The sequence below is a fragment of the Pan paniscus genome, chromosome 7, assembly GCF_029289425.2.
Source record: "Pan paniscus chromosome 7, NHGRI_mPanPan1-v2.0_pri, whole genome shotgun sequence".
Classification (NCBI taxonomy): domain Eukaryota; kingdom Metazoa; phylum Chordata; class Mammalia; order Primates; family Hominidae; genus Pan; species Pan paniscus.
Genome location: NC_073256.2, coordinates 37356039 through 37375680, shown reverse-complemented (window position 1 = coordinate 37375680; position 19642 = coordinate 37356039). Strand labels below are relative to the sequence as shown.

General features: G+C 39.4%; 1 protein-coding gene and 1 long non-coding RNA gene across 12 annotated transcripts in view; one reads left to right on the top strand and one right to left on the bottom strand.

Annotated features, from left to right (window-relative positions):
* The window catches only part of PSD3 (pleckstrin and Sec7 domain containing 3), a 713864-nt gene that overhangs the window by 349683 nt on the left and 344539 nt on the right, over positions 1–19642 (top strand). Inside the window, exon 1 of one of the 11 annotated variants that reach the window (XM_034965714.3) lies at positions 6538–6663. The exons of 9 other annotated variants lie outside the window; for them this stretch is intronic. Coding sequence is in view for 1 of the 2 variants with exons in the window: in XM_008977296.6 (XP_008975544.4) it covers positions 6961–6991 (31 nt within the window). In the remaining variant the exon portion in view is untranslated. Of the gene's footprint in view, positions 1–6537; positions 6664–6863; positions 6992–19642 lie in introns of those variants that run through there. One more of the 11 variants, XM_008977296.6, reaches the window with a different exon arrangement.
* Positions 564–4306, bottom strand: LOC129398597 (uncharacterized). The gene is made up of 2 exons (XR_008626348.2): positions 4171–4306; positions 564–938 (listed from the first exon to the last, which is right to left on the bottom strand). It is a non-coding gene; the product is annotated as an uncharacterized LOC129398597 (long non-coding RNA).

Below are 19642 nucleotides of genomic sequence, written 5' to 3'. Positions count from 1 at the left end.
ACAGAGAGGTGGAATGATACATTTCACTTTACTTGATACTTGAGACGAAACTAGACTGTTTGAAGAAAACCTTATACTGAAAGAAAGAAAAAATAAATAAAAAGAAACGGCTTAGAGTTACAAATCTAATTTAACCAAAGGCTAGCCGGAAATCAACTCGATAAGTACAGTTTATCGAGCCCTTCTGGCTGGTTCCTGCTGCCCACTTAGATGCCATTTGGATGCTTAGTGACTTTTCTACTTTTAGGGAGATTCAGTTACCCCCAGAACTTGCTCTTGCTTTTTCTTTGGAGGTATATTATATAAACCCCTCAGGTCAGCCCCTTAAGCCCGTCCCTCTGTTTGCTTCCTGCTCCCATGCTGACCCCGCACCCTGTGATTCTGATTCCATCCCAGGCTCAGTACATGGCGAAAGCAGTTTCTCAGCGCACCATCAAAGTGCTTCTTGCCCAGTACATGCAACCGTGTTTTATGCCATCTTGACCTTGCAATTTGATGCTGGTACTTTCTGGGGTTCTCAGTGACATGGGGATACAATAGTGCACAAAACAGATACATATCACTGACTTCTTGGACATTTATTTCATTTGCATCAGTTGGACTAATATTTTGATTACATTCTGAATCATATTATCCAGTTGTCAGTATAAGAATTTACTTAGGGGCTGGGCACGGTTGCTCACGTCTGTAATCCCAGCACTGTGGGAGGCTGAAGTGGATGGATTATTTGAGGCCGGAAGTTTGAGACCAGCCTGGCCAACATGGTGAAAACTCGTCTCTACTAAAAATACAAAAGTTAGCTATACGTGGTGGTATATGCCTGTAATCCCAGCTACTTGGGAGGCTGAGGTGTGAGAATCGCTTGAACCTGGGAGGCAGAGGTTGCAGTGAGCCAAGATGACGCCACGGCACTCCAGCCTGGATGACAGAGTGAGGCCCTGTCTCAAAAAAAAAAAAAAAAAAGAAAATTAGGATAATATTGGAAATAACTGGAAATACCCAGACTACTCAACAATGACTAAATTGTATTACTGATGATACATCGTGTGTTCATTAAAAATGTTTATGGCCAGGTGCGGTGGCTCACGCCTGTAATCCCAGCACTTTGGGAGGCTGAGGCAGGCAGAACATGAGGTCAGGAGATCGAGACCATCCTGGCTAACATGGTGAAACTCCGTCTTTACTAAAAATACAAAAAATTAGCTGGGCGTGGTGGCGGGCGCCTGTAGTCCCAGCTACTCGGGAGGCTGAGGCAGGAGAATGGCATGAACCCAGGAGGCAGAGCTTGCATTGAGCCAAGATAGCACCGCTGCACTCCAGCCTGGGCGACAGAGCGAGACTCTGTCTCAAAAAAAAAAAAAAAAAAAGTTTATATGGTTTATATTAATAGAAAATAAAGTTTGTGTATGTGTGTGTGTGTGATTGTAAGTAAGTGACAGCAAACAATCAATAGGGAAAGAAAGATTAAAATTCTCCAACTGTGCTAGAAAAAAAGTGCAAATAATGTAAAAGAGTGACTTTGTTCTCTTTGGCTCTTCTTTATGTTCACATGTGGGCTGCCAACTAAATGCCCCTTTTGTAAACTTTGGTCTGAGGGTTGCTTCTTATTCTTTTAACTGTGTGTTGGGTTAACTTTCTCTATATGCTTCAGGTTGCCTAAACTTTCTCTATATTCTTCTTTTGTAAAAAGGAATGAATACTCAATATATCCCAAAGTTAGGGTGAGGATGTTTTTCTCAAAAAGATACCAGAAGAGAGGGAGTGGTCTTACATTAAGTTCTTAAAGTGTTCTGTATTAGGGATCCTCTTTTGATTATTTTGATTAACAAAGAATTCTTTGGAGAAAACATATGAGCTTGAAATAACTATAGATAATGTCAGTTTGGAATGCTTATGGAGATCACTAAAACAGGGTAAAAAGAGGGAGAAAACAAGTTGAACACACATTTAGTAATTCTTTCTGGGGAAGTGCTCTCGGAGGTGCAGGTGTCGGATGTTGGATAAACCAGCTTCTTAAAGATGACTTTTCTAGGTCATACATGCAGTAAGTGATGTTCAGATCACTGCTAGTGAATGGATACTGTAGGTTAGGATAGAACTTCCATCACACATTTAAAAAATTGCTGTATCTCAAATAACTTAGAACTGAAGATGCAAGATAAGGAGACTGTAGTCGTAGCAAAGATCCTTATGACAAATTACACATGAAAATCTTGAACAAAATCATTTCCTGAAGTGGAAGCGAACGAAAACGCATTTATTTATTGTTTTAATGTATTATGTGATTTTATATATGCAAATTAACATAATAAAATATTATAAGGAGCCATTTGATTATTTCGTCCATCCTAAAAATTTAAATATTCAATATGGCCAATAACTTTTTGCCCCATTGGAACTCTAACAGTAACCTAACAGTTACTTAGAGTTGCCTTATATTTAGGTATACCTGATATCTACCTGGTAGGGAGGTTTTTAAGGATTAAATGAAACAATTAATTGGGTGTCTGTGATGTAGCAAGCATTATCCATAGTAAGCTCTGGGTTAGGGACTGACAGAGACCTGCTGTGAGATCTGCTTCCTGCTCTTTTTTGATCTTTCCTTTCTATCACAGGCTGGGTTAGGACACAGAAACTGGTAGAGAGTTTCTTAGAAAGTGACAGGGGAGGCCTGAGAGGTGAAAAGCATCTTGCTTGGTCCCTGGAAGACAGGAATCTCAAAATGTTCATTGTGACTTTCTGCCACTCGACCCCTTTTCTCTTTGTTCCCCCTCCCCCACCCTTACCCCCAGTGCAGTTTGCAGTGCAGGGAACACACATCACTTCTGTGCTGAGAGGGATCACACTCAGTAACTCAAGACAATGAGCTTAGCTACTTTGTTCATCTGTGAAGTAGCTCTAGGACAATTATAGAGGTTTGCAGGTGACTTGTAATTACCTCTTTATTACATGTAATGTTTCCAGCATACAAACCTTTTATACTGTATGTTTCCCAACAAGCTTACCGGGAGGGTCGTATGTATACCCTTTATAAGTTAAATTTCACTTTTGAGGTTTTGTTTTCTTTTCAAAACAGCGTATTAGAGTACAGAGCTCTGGCATGACTATCATTATTGACAGGTTTTGGCTTTTCACCTCTCTCCTCTCGGCTCACTTGGATTTATTTCACATAATATCTTCTTGGAATTCTGATTTTGTCTCTAGATTAAGCTTGAACATTTAGATGTACCTGGTAATGGAGACAACAGACTAAAATACAAAAACTCAATTTTTATAAGCCTTAAATTGGCATTGAATTTTTTTTTCAAGATCTAAGAACCAGACTGAAAAAGTATTAAATTGAGCTAGGAAAACTGATTTCTTGTTTACTGGAACTTGTTCAATGAAGGAAAAGTTACTTTACATAAGGAATTATTGTTACCAGTTCCTCCAGTAATCTTATTGTCTCCTACGTGGATCCCGTGCTTTAAAAAAAGGTAACAATAAAACAGAGGATGTTATGATAATAAAACTCGATATCATGCAGTCAGTCTTGATTTGTGAAAAAGTTGTATTTCTAAAAATCTTATATCAGGTTGGACAATAATAGCTTGCTTGCCTGTTTATATTACTTTATTTGAAATTTTTTAGAAATAACACATTATATCAAATAAAAATTTATTACCTATAGTTTGTCATTTCCAAACTAAACTTTGGAAAGCACTAGTGACTTTCGAGTCTGGAAATACATTGTGCATTTGAAATTTTGTTCCTGATAATTAGTGAGTAATCATTTGTTCCTCCCAAAATTTTGTTCTAAAATTTGTACATGGGGTTTTTAAAAATTCAGGTATGGGGAGACATCCAGACATGGAAATGACTGTTATGAAAGAGGTTTATGCTTACAGATCCTTAGACACAGGAGGCTCAGTACATTGCACGGGATCACAGGGAAACACCAGGTTGGGATGGGAGCCGGAGATGGGAGATGGGGGAGCATGGCCCAGAGCCTTTATTGTTTTTTTGTTTGTTTGTTTGTTTTTTCAGAAGGGAACGGGCAAGACAGGGTAGCCAAGCTGGGTAAGTTTAAGATTGGCTAGTTTGAATAATTTTGGCAGGCTTTGGGCTATAGGGATGGCCCCCAGTTGTCCAGGACCTGGGCCTGGGTGATTTAGGATGGGGGAATATTACCTGCTGTGGCTCTGGATTGGTTGGTTTGTATATCACAGGCACGCTCGCACAGGGGTCTTTTCTGTCTCTAGGAATTAGCCAGCCCAGGGAGGAACAGTCTCTCCACAGTCAAGGCCCCAAATACGGGAGTATCAAGAACACAGAGAATAAGAGAATATAATCAATACAAACAAAACGAAACAATTGAGGAGTTGAAGATGGCACTGCTAAGCAGGTGCTGTTTTTGTGCATGTTTTTAAGAGATGGTGCTGTAAAAGACTAGAGAACATGTAAGTAATTTATTTCTGAGCTTTACGTTTTGAAATGGTGTTTTAGGGGGTTAGTCAAAGTAAGTGTTAACTAAAGCCTAATGCGATATGCTATAGACATTTGGAAAACTTGAATTCAGTAACCTGACCCATGTAAATTTCTCCCCCATGTGAAGATGGTGGGTGGGGGTAGGAGGTCTGTGGTGGGTATGGGGTGCTTTCGGCTTTGCCCCGCTAGCTTATGGGATGCTCACAATTCCTCAGGGCTGCTTCACTTCCAGCTCCATCTTCTGAATTCCAGGCATAAGGAAGAGGGAGAACAAAAGGGCGCTTACCCCTCTTTCCTCCCCTTGGAAGGAGCGGTCTTAGAAGGCTTGCCCAACAAATCCAGCTTACATCTCATAGGGAATTGGTGATTCACGGACTGGTTAGTGCTTGTATGAAGCCAGCAAAGGTTGTCCTTTCTGCTGTTGAAACCAACTCAAAAAATAGCTCTTCTTTGAGAGGATTTTGAAAAGGGAAGTGGGTAGTTTTATAAAAAATGTAATTCTACTAAAAGTCATAGTGATTATAGTATCAGTAATAAAACCTTGAGCTTTTATTCTATACTGGTTGCTACTCTGAGTGCTTTATGTATTTGTATGTACAGTTCATTTAGTCCTCAGAAAACCCCATTATTATTCCCGTTTTTTTTTTTCAGATGGAAATTGAGGCTCACAGAGGTTAAATAACTTGCTCAAGGTAACATAATTGAAAAGTGACGGAATCCAGATTAATAGCCGAGATTGTTTGCTTTAACCACGTGGTTATACTGATCTGTAATTTAAACATCTCTAGCTCAGAGATAAGGAAGCTAAAGCTGGAAAGTTTTAAGGCATTGGCCCAAGGTCACGCCGGTAGTCGGCACTGAGCTTCTGTTTCTGGGTGTATTTCCACTACCCTGGTGCTGTCTCTAGGTGCACACTCTCATCTATATCCTCTTATATTTGGGCCAGGCTTCTTGAGAGGTGGATATTTTTGGCTTGCTATGGTTCTGAATCCTGAAAATTATATTCTTTCTTTAGACTTCTTTTACTTGGCAAGGAATCCCCCTGGAGGCACTTTAGCTTAGGGATAGGGAGGGTGGACTTTAGAGGCACATTGCCTGTGTTTGAATCCTGGTTGTGCCAGCATTAGCCGTGTGATCTTGGACAAGTCACACACCTCTCTTGAGTTTTAGTAGTTTCATCTATAAAATGGGTTAATCATAGTAGCCATCCCACAGGGCCGCTGGTAGAAATAGATGAATTAATACAATAAAACTGCTTAGTATAGTGCCTGGCACATAAGTAAATACTTTCTATCCTGCTTATATTATTACTTATCAGAAACGTTCTCCAAATTAAACCGAACACATTTTTCAGCACCCTGTTTGGCACTCAGTAAATGTATATGGAATGAATAAAAGCAACTGTGAAGTGGTTTGTGTTGTCAGCCCATGCATCTCATACTGGTTGGAAATATTAGGGTTACAGAAGATTGGAATTTTCATGTTATTTTTAATATTTGTATTAATAGCCATTATCACTATTAAGGATCAATAATATTACAATATCTTACTCATCTTGTGCTACTTTCCACCTCACTTCACTTTTCTCATGTATAAAACTATTAGTTTTTACATTTGGTGCTTTTATACTGAGACTGGGTTGAAAGGCATTGTATACATCCAAGGTACTGTAAGTGATATAAAAGTTTATGGCTTCATATTTAAAAATGGATGTTACTGGTTTTGAGTCTTCTCATGTCACATTTCCAAGTAACAGCAATCACCCATTAAATATTAATTTAATCACAGGAACAAGATATAGTCGTCACTAAAATGACTTTAAATGGCAGCATCACTTAGCAGTGAGATAAGGACTGGCAAAGCAGGATTTGTGTCATTCTGTGGCAGCTTTTAAACAATGTGTTTGCATTTCCCTTGTCCGTTAAAATAATACAAGAATTAAACCCTTTTAAAGAGAACCTACCCATCTCTTTCCCATGTGTCATTCTTGCATCAGAGAAAATGCTGCATAATACTAAGATGACAGCCCCACCTCTGATGTCACCCAGGATGGTACAATCCTCTCCAAGCCTTTGCTGGGCTTCCTGCTGCTGCACTGGGGGACATGGTTACATTAAAGCTAACTCCCGGCATCTCAATTATCTCCTTGGAAGTAGTTTTCACAAATATAAAAACGCCCTACGGTGGCTGTTTTCGGTAAGCTACCAAGGTAGAGAGCGGCAGAGGCAGACAGGGAGAGCAAACGGGAGAACAGGCTGCTTCCGCCTTTGTGAGAGGGACTGAGGCAGCAGCTCCTCTCGGCTCGGGTTCCAAGTGCTCAAAGTGCTTCCATTTCCATCACCGTGTGCAGTGCAGGGCAAAAGGGGCTGCCAGGAAATCTGAAACTAATTTGCTTCCAGTTGACTAGAACAGCATATTTTGAATTAGCTTGCTTCTTTTTAAGCTAACTTTTCTCAAGCGTTAAACTGATGAACTGGGCATTTTCTATGATCAATGGGTAACTGCTGGAGCTACAGTAATCTCTGTGAGTAACCTCTATTTGTAGGTCTATGCAGGCAAATATATTTTTATATATCTATTTCTTTTAAATGCTGCTGTGAAAGTATCCGTCTGTATTATTGACTGCTTTTGCTTACTAGTCTTGTCTTTCGAGCGTCCCAGTAGGAGACCCCTGGGGCTAGACCAGGTTCTGCTGAATCCAGACAGAGAGAAGAGCATTTTGCATTTATTCAGGGATGCCCACGCCAACCATTCTTTAATTCCCAGTCATCAGAGAGATGCCGGCTGCCCTGTGAATGCCTATGCCCAGCACCTCACCTGGCTTTACCTGGAATGTTGATTTCAGCATGTGACATTGAGTTTTTCAAAATTTTTATTTTTATATAGAAAGCAGAATATTATTCTTACCTGTAATCTTACTTCTTTTCTTTTTTTTTTCCCCACCAGCTTTCCTGGGAACACACAATTCTGTCACCCTATGTCTGCTCCCTGTTTGTGATATATTATATAGACAGAAAGAGAGAAAACAGGCTACCCCTCCAGTTTTAGAAAGACATAATGTTGTAGTGCTGGATGGGAATAGGGGAGGAGTTTCTCTTAAAGAGCTCAAACTGCTTTCCATCTGTGTGCCTGAAGTACAGCTTAGTATCTGAACAGCCTTGAAGGGAACAAGGTTAGCTCAAAGGTAGCACCAAAAATGTTCTGGAAACACGCTAGTTGAGGCTGAGATAGAATCTTTACTGGAAGTTTGTAACAGGTATCTCAGTTTACACACAGGGATGTGTTTTTCCTGTTTGTTAAAAGTGTCGCTTTTATAGTAATTCAAGATTTATTTCTCTCTCACCATGGAAACTGACTTTCAACTCTCTGTAAAATTTGCATTTCTAGATATACTTGGGATAATTGTTTATGTCAGATTGTAGCCTGAATCCTTAGTGAAACTGTGGGTCTCTTATTGAGCATGAAAACTACTGGCTGCAAATGTGGATCAGCTGAGTCCTGAGTCCGCTACACACTGGAGGCTGAGTGAGGTGGCGTGTTTACCACTGCACCTAACATCTGTCTTCATAGACAGAAGTTTAAAGAAGTCCACAGCTGTAGTTGATCATCACTGCGAAGAACTCCAGCTGCTTGGCATTCATGATTATTTTTTAAAAGAATTGTATGGTTTTTTGAAACATCAAATTCTTAAATGTCCCAATATTTCCTACATATATAAGAAACAGTTTATATTAATCTTACCATATCTGTGTTAATTTTAGCAGAAGAAAGCTTGCTGTGAGCGAGACTGTGGGGTTATTTAAAAGTTTAGTTTAAACTTTTTTTTGGCTTTTAAAAATAAAATTAAAACTAAAGAGTCAGTAAAGAGAGAAATTTTACAATTGGATTTTTAAAAGTATGGATTCCCCAACAGAAAGGATCGTAGAAAATGGACAGAATGGATGAAATCAGAGGGGCATCCCTGATCAGAAGGTAAAAGGCTGAAAGGAGAAGCACAAGATGTGGATATAAAAAACCAGAAGTTATGACAAAGAGAGGCAGACAAGAGTGGAGAACCCCACTGGTTGAAAAAGGAAACCAGCTTTGAAAAACGGCAATTTTAAAGATGAGCTCAAATTCAGCTCTTACAGCTTAGTGTTTCTTCTCTGTAACAGGTAACAGTGCTCTGCACAGTTGCAGAGACTTCGGTTTAAAATTAATGGGCTGTTCCCTGTCTCACTCAAGCTTCCCTTTGGTATGCTGTATGCGGTGCCACTCCTTAGCTCACAGAGCTGCCTCTGAAATTGACTGAATGGTAAACTAGTATCATTTCTCTAGGGATTAGAGCTGAATAAGAAAAATTGGGTTCTGAATCATTAGTATGTGAAATTTAGTTTGCCGTAAGCACAGCTGTAACTATTAATCACTTGGGGAAAGCGTGTCCAATTAATGGAATATTTTCTGTTCGTGTGCACACGTTAGAAGCTTGTGTAGTGGTTGGCAGGCCTTTTCCTGTTTTTTTTTTTTTTTTCCTAACACATAAACAACTTAAATATCTGTGCCTTTAGCATTATCAGTGTCCAGACAATAGCCAGCATCCTGGATTACATACCGTAGTTTTCTTCAAAACGTGACTTTTCTTAGGGTGAAGAGAGTGTCTTAAAATATAATGTATTTAGATTACTCATTTAGTAATTCTCATTACTCATATTCATTTTTCAGTTATTTTTATCATACCAAATTTATTTTCTATTGCTGGGCAAAATGGGTTAGATTATCCTCTTGTTTTATTGTAATACAAATTTTACTATTGCATTGCAAATTTGAGTCATGTATCACTGTGTTGCTGGTGAAGTTTATTGATTATTAAACGTAAAAATGTTGATAATTATTACAGTTAAGGATTATAGTTACTTATAAATTAAATGCATTTGAGATTTTTTTTAACTCTGCAAGGCTTGCTCTTTATATTTGTTTTGTAAATTAAGCATTTATCTTCCAATCTTACAGATTTATGAAATTTCACACTAAGGGATCAGAGTGGTCACTCTTTTTCCTGCCCTCGTCTTTGGAACTGAATTCCTTTCTGACAAGTGAGGGGAATGTGTTTTTAAGCTTGCTTCTATAAATTTTCAAGTGTTAAAATAGCTTACTAATTTATAGTTTTCTTGTACTAACAAATATTAATATGTTTTAAGGTGTTTACTAACTGGTATTCATTAGGGAACAGAGAACACCAAAGATGTTATTGCATTTATGAATATCACATGTAGAAAGGAGGGAAAACAGATTATTAGTGGCTGGGTTAGCCATAATTTATAAAGGATTGAAAATCCGATGAACTATAGTCATAGGAAATAGATTATAAGACCCTTAGTGCATTCTCCATAGTATCTTATCAGACTGAATTTCCCCGTACATTTCTATTTTACAAGCAATGCATCCAAAGATATGAACATTAAAAACCTTGGGAAAATATTCTGGTTTTTAAAAATTGAAAAGGCCTTACCCTTCCCTGAGCCCATTTCTTTAAGCTCCAAAGTAATTTTTTTAAGGCTGTGTACAAATAATAATATACAGGTTTTGACTAATGGTCAAGTTTACATTTGCAGTTATTTTATGATCTTTTTGTGTAAGTAGAGAGTCATTGGCCATTCATTGTGAGAGAAATTTACTATGAGCTATAAAATCAAGAAGGGGTCATATTACAGCAGAGGCAATTCTCTTCCTCTCTTGGAAAGGGACCGAGGTTACTTGCTAATTCGAGGGTAAACCCAGACCAGAATGATCAAGTGTTTCTCTTTGCAGTAATGAGATTGTTTTCTTGGAACTTACTTTATTTGATGTCTATTTGATTGAACAGTTGGACCTCTGAGTTAGGAGGCAGGCAGTTATGATCTCTTTTAAAATAAAAAAGTAGGTATTAAATGTAATCAGAATGACTTGTAGATATTGTAGTTTTCTGGAGGTGTGTTTCTCATCCTGTAACGTGTATACAAATCCTCTGGGATTCTCGTTAGAAACCAACAGGATTCTGATTGGGAATGTCTGAGTTGGTGCCTGAGAGTCTGAATTTCTAACAAGCCTCCTTGGTGATATCTATGCTGCTTTATCAAGACCACACTGAGTAGAAAGGCTCTAGGGCAGCACTTTCAAATAGAGCTTTCTGTGATGACGGAAATGTTCTCTGTGTATAGACAGATACAGAAATATACAGGTATCTATACAGACATACATACTCCACTATACAGATATATGGATATCTGTGTGTGTGTGTGTGTGTGTGTGTGTGTATATATCTACATAAGCTATATATATGTATATATATATCCATATATCTGTATAGTGGAGTATGGTAGGTATTAGCTACATATGGTATGGAGCACTAAGGAACTACAATTTCAATTTTATTAAATTTTAAGTAACTTAAATGTAAATGTAAATAGGCTTCTGTGGATATGGCTACCAAATTGGACAACACAGTGTTAGAGAGAAATCCATTGAGAAATTTATACTTAATGGTATTAGCTCATGTAGGATCACGCTGAATTCTAGAATAGGCTGAGATTATCTCCACTGAAATTTACCACTGCCTGAACTTTGTTTGTGAGCAGACAATATATATAGATGGAGCTGCTGGATTGTAAGCTCCTTGATGACAGAGGCCAAGTTGCTCTTGTTTGTTGCCCTTTTCTCTGCTGCTTGATGCATTCATGGTCCACAAAAAATGTTGGCTGAGTAAATGAGAGAATGAACTGGCTCTAATATCAGGAAGCGCCCTACTGTTTCCCGAATCCTTTTCAAGCCTGGACTTAGAAGCAACGGGTAGGACTTGGGTGACACTAACATATAGTGTTTTGCTTATGTTGAAGGAGGCTGATTTTTTGCTTCTGTCTTAAGGTTTTTTGTTTGTTTGTTTGTTTGTTTGTTGAGACAGAATCTTGCTGTGTTGTCCCAGCTAGAGGGCAGTGGCACAATCACAGTTCACTGCAGCCTCAACCTCCCAGGCTCAAGCAGTCCTCTCACCTCAGCCTCCCAAGTAGCTGGGAGCACAGGCACACACCACCACACCTGGCTAAGTTTTTAAATTTTTTGTAGAGGAGGGGTCTCCCTGTTTGCCCAGGATGGTCTTGAACTCCTGAGCTCAAGCGAACCTCCTGCTTCAAGCTCCCAAAGGGTTGGGATTACAGGCGTGAGCCACCTCATCTGGCTTTCACCTTCTATTAATTGGTATCCTATTGGTTCCGGGACATTCATAATTGATTGCTTCAACAAAAAGACCCATTTTGCTAGGTAAAATTGTTATAGGCTCTGGAGATATAATTGTAAAGAAAGCAAATAAAGTTCTTGCCTTTTAGAGTTTATATTTTTGTGGCAACAAAACAATACAAGACAAAACAAAAACCTTTTACTAAAAAATGGCATGACTGATCCCAGGTTCTAGAAAATATATGTGTGTAGAATCCGTAACCGTGGCTCTCCTGAGGAACCTAGGCATAGATGTGACTGCCATATAGTCTGGGGAAACGTATGTCCTGTTGCTGAGAATCCCGCATGAAAACGGTTTTATCTGGTTCAAATTTCAGCTTACAGTGACCGAGTCTACGGTAGATGTGGCAAATAGTTCTTATATTTTGTTTTTCTTGAACTATTGTCTTTTCAGGAGTTTGCTAGCCAGAGTGGAAGAAAACCTGTTTGATTTACTGCTCCTCAAACAGGATAATTCTTAGAAAGACCCTGGTTTTTCTGCAGCCAATCTTATGGAACAGGCTTATTTTCCCACAATTTGAAGAAATTTCTTTCTATTTCGTTTCATTTTATTACAGCTCTGTCCCTGTGTTCCAGAAACAGATGACTACTTAATATATAACCCAAAGCACTCCTAAAATTCATCTTGTTAACATTCAAATGTATCTCATTTCTTTCTCAATATACTAAATTAAAAGAAAAAAGGTTTTTAAAAAATCAGTGGGTTTATATGTCATTGCAGGAAAAGCATCTTTGCTAAACAACAGGAAACACGACTTGTTAGGAATCTAACCAGATACACAAAGCAGCAGATAAAGTCTCTGATAGAAAAGTATGACTTCTAATGGACTATAAATAGATACCTCCAAAAAGTACATGTATTTCACATGAATGTGAAAACTCTTCTCTCTTCCCTCCTCCACACTCTACACTACATTTTCATTTCCTTAAGGGGAAAAATACACGCAGTAAAGTATGAACTCTTTATTAATTCACATTCTACTAGTGTGTGGTTTATATTTAGGTAAGTGCTAAAGTTCTTTTTTTATATTTAACAAGTCCCTGAGTCCCTTTGTCACACATACAAGACCAAATTCAGGTAGGACTAATTCAGGAAGGCTCACTGGAGGGGAAATGTTTTCAGTGGATTCTTACATTAGTAATAGATGTAGACGGAAAGGGAAAGTGTTAACAAGTTTCAGGTTTGGTGTAAGAGCTCACAGCAGTTGGAAGAAGCCATGTTGAAACTAGAGGAGTTTGCCCCATTTCAATGGGGCAGAGGAGTTGCCCCATTTCAATGGGGCAGAGGAGATGAGGAGATGAGGGGCATGGATGCCGGTCCAAGTAGAGTGTCGTGGGAGATGCAGCACCCCTTGCATCTTTGTTCTTGTCTATTCTGCCTTTGTTCTGGCTCTAGCACTCACCGTCTCTCACCTGTACTATTGCCAGAAGCCTGCGTGGTTATTCCTGAGTCTATGCTTGTGCCCTCTCTGCTACACATCCTTCACATTCCACCAAGGCGAGCTTTCTAACATGCCAAACAGACTTTTCATGTTCTGGAAATACTCAGTTTTGAATCCGCTGTGTTTAGTACATAGCAGGTAATCAATATTTGCTGAATGCGTGAATGAATTTTGGAAACAATGGGCACTTAATAGGAAGTATCTAAGGCCCTGTTTTACAAGGGAGCAGCTTAAAAAAATCTTAAAACGATAATTTGGTCTTTTTTTAAAAAATTATCTTAGCATATAGTCCCAATTTTTAAACATAAGGAATAAATCAGAAATTCTAAATAAAAGGTCGGGATTAACAACACAGTCAAGTTGTGATAACCAATGCAAACAGCAAAAATAAACTGCTCATGGGGTGTGACAGAGGGTGCCTTATTTGAAAGGAAATTCTTGCTGTTATGCTGAATCCTTAGGGACATGATGATGAAGGCTGTTTCTACCCAGAAGCTACAACTAGAACACTTCTGGTTTTATTCTTCATTATATTTGTTAACATTACTGCTCTTAGAAATGATGGTCTTGGCTAAATGCGTTAGTTCACGCCGTAATCCCAGCACTTTGGGAGGCCAAGGTGGGAGGATCACTTGAGCCCAGGAGTTCGAGACCAGTCTGGGCAACATAGGGAAACCCCGTCTCTACAAAAAAATAAAAATAAAAAAATTAGCCGGGTGAGGTGGCACATGCCTGTGGTTCCAGCTACTCCAGAGGCTGAGGCTGGAGGATCACTTAAGCACTGGAGGAGGCTGAGCAGCAGTGAGCTATGATGGTGCCACTGCACCCCAGCTGGGTGTCAGAGTGAGACCCTATCTCAGAAAAGAAAAAAAAACAATGATGAATGGTGGTCTCTCACAGTTCAGTGTCCCTGAGTTTCTCCCAGGCTTTTACTCCTGAGAGACAGAAGACTAGAAATTTAGTCCTGACTTACAGTTCTAAAACAATACTTTATTGAACATCATTTTATTGACCTTGTTCAGGTCCTTTCGCCTCTCAGAACATTTGTCTCCCCCCGTCTGTTCCAGTTCTTAGAACAGTAAACACAGACCACGAGAAACTACTCCAGTATTTAATAGTAAAGCAAGCAATCTGTCACGCAGGGCTTTGCCTTGCCCTTTCTCCCTCTTATCTGACCTCGTTTTCTTTGACCGGTTGCCAAGTTGTTATATCAGACATCACAAGCACTTGCCCACAATTGTTGAATTTGCTGCCCCTTTCTGAGGGACATTTCAATGAAAACTATTAAAAATGGGGTGAAGGAATTATCAGAATTCTCTGAGGCCCCTTGATATCTTTTGGTCGCTTCTCTTGGGGCCAGTGTTCAGTTTGTGTGTGTGTGTGTGTGTGTGTGTGTGTGTGTTTGTTTGTTTGTTTGTTTTTTCCAGAGGGCAGTTGAAACTGTTAAAGCAAAGTGGGCTCCCAAGTGTCTAAGTTTAACTTTTCTTCCCTTTGTTGAATGGATTTCACTGTTACATGTTTTCGTGCAGTTTATAAATACAGCTTCAGTAGTCACTATGGTCAGTTTTCTTAAAACACTTCATGATGGGTTAAACATTATTGTCTTTGGAAGCTTTAAGGTGTGAGTAACATTATGCTTATTTGTTTTGTATATTTACACTATATATACCATACAGCAAAAGTCTTTTTGACATTTATTTATACAGAGGAGAGGACTTTTTTCAAGAGTTGGTGAGCAAGGGAAGGCTTAATTAAGGACAGGGGATTTGGTTTAGGGTTGAAAAGTGAAGATAATCTGATTTATGTTGAAATGAGAAGAAAAAGTATGTCAGGTAGAGAAAGGAAGTTGAACAAAGGCAGAGGAGCGTGTGTATGTCTATGCATTCAGAATGTATGTATGCTTAAGCTTATTTCCAGTGTGTATTAGGATTAGAACAAATCTTTTCAGGGTATTCATGGGCTGCCTCCTACTTCAGTTTAGAGGCAATGGTATAACATGTGAAAGGGGGTTGACAGAGACTTGATTAGGAAAGATGGATTGGGATTGTAAAGGAAGAAGTAAAGCTTTTATCCACAGATGACATGATCTGGTATGTAGAATCCTGAGGAATCTACAAATATGTTATTATATGCTCCAAGTTAAGCAAGGTTGTAGGATATAAGATTCACATACAGCAACAAATTGAATTTCTATACATGGCTACTGAATGATCTAAAGAAATTTGGAAAGCAATATCAAAAGAAATAGAATCTTAGGGGAATAAATTGAAAATCTGTACATTTAAAATTATAAAAAAAAATGGCTAAAAGAAATTAAAGAAGATTAAATAAGTGAAAAGACAGCCCATGGTCATGGAACAAAAGATGTAATAGTAATACTGTTAAGAAGCCAGTACTGTATAGATTCATTGCAGCCCCTATCAAAATCACAGCTGTCTGACGAGTTGATTCTACAAGTAATGGGAAATTCAAGGGGCCGAGAGTAACCAAAACAACCTGAAAAAGGAAGAACAAGGTTGGAGGAGACTCACACTTCCAGATTTCACTTACTGCAAAGCTACAATAGTGAAGACAGTGTTATTCTGGCATAAAGATAGGCATCTAGCCAGGTGTGGTGCTACATGCCTGTAATCCCGACACTGGAAGGCTGAGGCGGGAGGGATCACTTGAGCCTAGGAGTTCAAGACCAGCCTGGACAATGTAGTGAGACCCTGTCTCTTAAAAAAAATGAAAAATTGTCCAGGCATGGTGGTGCATGCGTATAGCCCCAGCTACTCGGAAGTCTGAGGTGGGAGGATCGCTTGAGTCCAGGAGGTCAACACTGCAGTGAACTGTGATTGCCCCACCCACCGTACTCCAGCCAGGGCGACAGAGTGAGATCCTGTCAAAAAGAAAAAAAAAAAAAGATAGGCATCTAGCTCAATGGACTTGAGAGTCCAGAAATAAACCTTTGCATATATATTAATATATGTATATGTTTGATTTTTGACATGGGCACCAAGGCTTTTTGATGGGTAAAGAATAGTCTTTTCAACAGACAGCTCTGGGACAACTGGATATCCACATACAAAATAATGAAGTTGGATTTCTACTTCACATCGTGTACGAAAATTAATTGAAAGTGGATGAGAGAGCTAAATGTAATAGCAAATACTGCAAAACTCTTAGAAGACAACGTAAAAGTAATCTTTGTGACGTTGGTTTAGACAATGATTTGCTACATATGATACAAAAAGCACAAGAGACCAAAGGAAAAACGGATAATTTGGATTTCAGCAAAAGTAAAAACTTCTGTGCTTCAGAAGACACTGTCAATTAAGTGAAAAATGACCACTCACAGAATGGTAGAAAACATTTGCAAAGTGTACATCTAATAAAGAACTTATGTCCAGAATATATAAAGAACTCTTAGAACTCAGTAATAAAAAGACAAATAATTCAGCCATCAAATGGGCATGTCTCTAAAAAAGATGCACAAATGGCCAAAAAACACATGACAAGGTGCTCAACATAATTAGTCATTAGGGAAATGCAAATGAGAATCACAGTGAGATACCACTTCTAGGATGTCTGTAACAATAAACAGACAATAATAGAATCTTAGACATTGCTTGTAGGAATGTAAATAGTGCATTTGCTTTGGAAAACTGTTCAGCAGTTTCTTAAAATATTAGACATAGGTTTACTATATGATCCAGAAATTTCACTCCTAGGTATATACAGAAGAGAATAAAAAATATATTTAGGCCAGATGCGGTGGTTCATGTCTGTAATGCCAGCGCTTTAGGAGGCCGAGGCAGGCGTATCCTTTGAGCCCAGGAGTTCGAGACTAGCCTGGGCAACATGGTGGAACCCCATCTCTGCCAGAAAAAAAAAAAAGAAAAATTAGCTGGGCATGGTGGCGCATGCCTGTGCCTGTAGTCCCAGCTACTCAGGAGGCTGAGGTGGGAGAATGGCTTGAGCCCAGGAGGTCAGGGCTGCAGTGAGCCATGATCGTCCCACTGCACTCCAGCCTGGGTGACAGAGTGAGACCCTGTCTCAAAAAAAGGAAGAAAAGAAAAAATATATTTAGACCCTGAAACTTATGTACACATTTTTTATTCATAGCAGCCAACAAGTGGAAACAACTCCAATATCTCATCAACTGATGAATGGCCAAAGAAAAGACTGCTCCCGTATGATGAAACATTATTTGGCAATAATAAAGAATGAAGTTCTCAGCCAGGCTCAGTGGCGCATACCTGTAGTCCAGCTACTTGGGAGGCTGAACTGGGAGATTTGCTTGAGACCAGGAGTTTGAGACCAGCCTGGGAACCATAGAGAGACCCTGTCTCTCTTTACATGTAAAAAATAATAAAATAAAAGGAATGAAGTTGTGATAGATGATATGACATGAGTACACCCGACAACCTTGTGCCAGGTGAAAGAAGCCAGACCCCAAATGCCATATATTGTATGATTGCATTTATATGAAGTGTCCAGGACAGACCATTTCATAGAGACAGAAAGTATATTGGTAGTTACCAGGGGCTGAGAAAAGCTGAAATGGGGAGTGGCTGCTTATGGATACAGGGTTTCTTTTTGGGAGTGATAAAAATGTTCTGGAATGGCCAGGCACCATGGCTCACGCCTGTAATCCCAGCACTTTGGGAGGCCGAGGCGGGCGGATCACAAGGTCAGGAGATCGAGACCATCCTGGCTAACTCTGTGAAACCCCATCTCTACTAAAAAAATACAAAAAATTAGCCAGGCGTGGTGATGGGCACCTGTATCCCAGCTCCTCGGGAGGCTGAGGCAGGAGAATGGCGTGTATCCAGGAGGCGGAGCTTGCAGTGAGCCGAGATCGCGCCACTGCACTCCAGCCTGGGTGACGGAGCAAGACTCCGTCTCAAAAAAAAAAAAAAGTTCTGGAATTAGATCGTGGTGATAGTTGTACAGTTTTGTGAATATACTAAAAATGCCTGAATCTTAAAAGGTGGAACCATGAAAAGACCTACTGCATTCTTTACTGAAAGACATAAAATGTCAATATTCCACCCTAGGAAGAAGGCTCTTTATTGTTTTTAGCTATCATCTTTTTCAATTCATTGTTTGAAAAGTCACTTCCTCTTCAGATGTAAGCAAGCTACATTTTATTAGTTCTGTCTTGTAGAAGGTGTTATAAATACTATCCCAGAGAAGTGCTTGTTAGATTCCATCAACACTTGATTCAGATTTAATTTTAAGAATATATTTCAGGCCAGGCATGGTGGCTCATGTGTGTAATCCCAAGGTCAAGGCAAGAGGATCATTTGAGGCCAGGAGTTTGAAACCAGCCTGGGCAACACAGTGAGACCCCATCTCTACAAAAAGTAAAAACGTTAGCTGGACATGATGGTGCACGCCTGTTGTGGTCCCAGCTACCTGAGAGGCTGGAGTGAGAGGATCACTTGAGCCGAGCAGTTCGAGGCTGCGGTGAGCTATGATCGCACTCCCACACTCCAGTCTGGATGATAGAGTAAGATCCTGTCTTTAAAAAAGAAAAAAAAGTGTATATATTTCAAATTATTTTACAACATGGAATATGAAACAGCATGTACTCTCAGAGGTATTGCTATTTAACACACTGGGGGATACTGTGTGTTCAATAGCAATACATCTATTATTAGTAATTGTATCAGTAATTAATAATTATCAGTTATTAGGATAACTGATGTTTCCAAGTTACCTTGGAAATCAAATCTTTTTTTTTTTTTTTTTTTTTTTTTTTTGAGATGGAGTCTTGCTCTGTCACCCAGGCTGGACTACAATGGCGCAATCTCGGCTCACTGCAACCTCTGCCTCCCAGGTTCAAATGATTCTCGTGCCTCAGCCTCCCAAGTAGCTGGGATTACAGGCAGAATCAAGTCTTTTCAGCCATTTCAATGTATATATATATACACAGACATTTATAAAATATTTCACTAAATATGAAGGTTGTAGCTCTGCAGTAGTTTAAAAATGGTAACAATGGCCAGGTGCGATGGCTTATGGCTGTAATCCCAGCACTTTGGGAGGCCGAGGCAGGTGGATCACGAGGTCAAGACATCGAGACCATCCTGGCCAACATGATGAAACCCCGTCTCTACTTAAAACAAAAAACAAAAATTAGCTGGGCATGGTGGCACGCACCTGTAGTCCCAGCTACTCTGGAGACTGGGGCAGAAGAATCGCTTGAACCCGGGAGGTAGAGGTTGCAGTGAACCGAGATCGTACCACTGCACTCCAGCCTGGAAACAGAGTGAGACTCCATCTCAATAAATAAATAAAATAAAATAAAATAAAATAAAAATGGTAACAACTAATGTCCTCTTTCATAAAGTAAAAGTGAGTACACTGTATTTCCAGCATAGATGAGGGTTTTCATGATACAAAGTAACCAAAACTAAGTTCAGAAGAAGACTGGATACTAGGGCTGATAGGACTACAGCTGCTATCCGTAAACCCCCAATTGAAAGTTTTGGTTT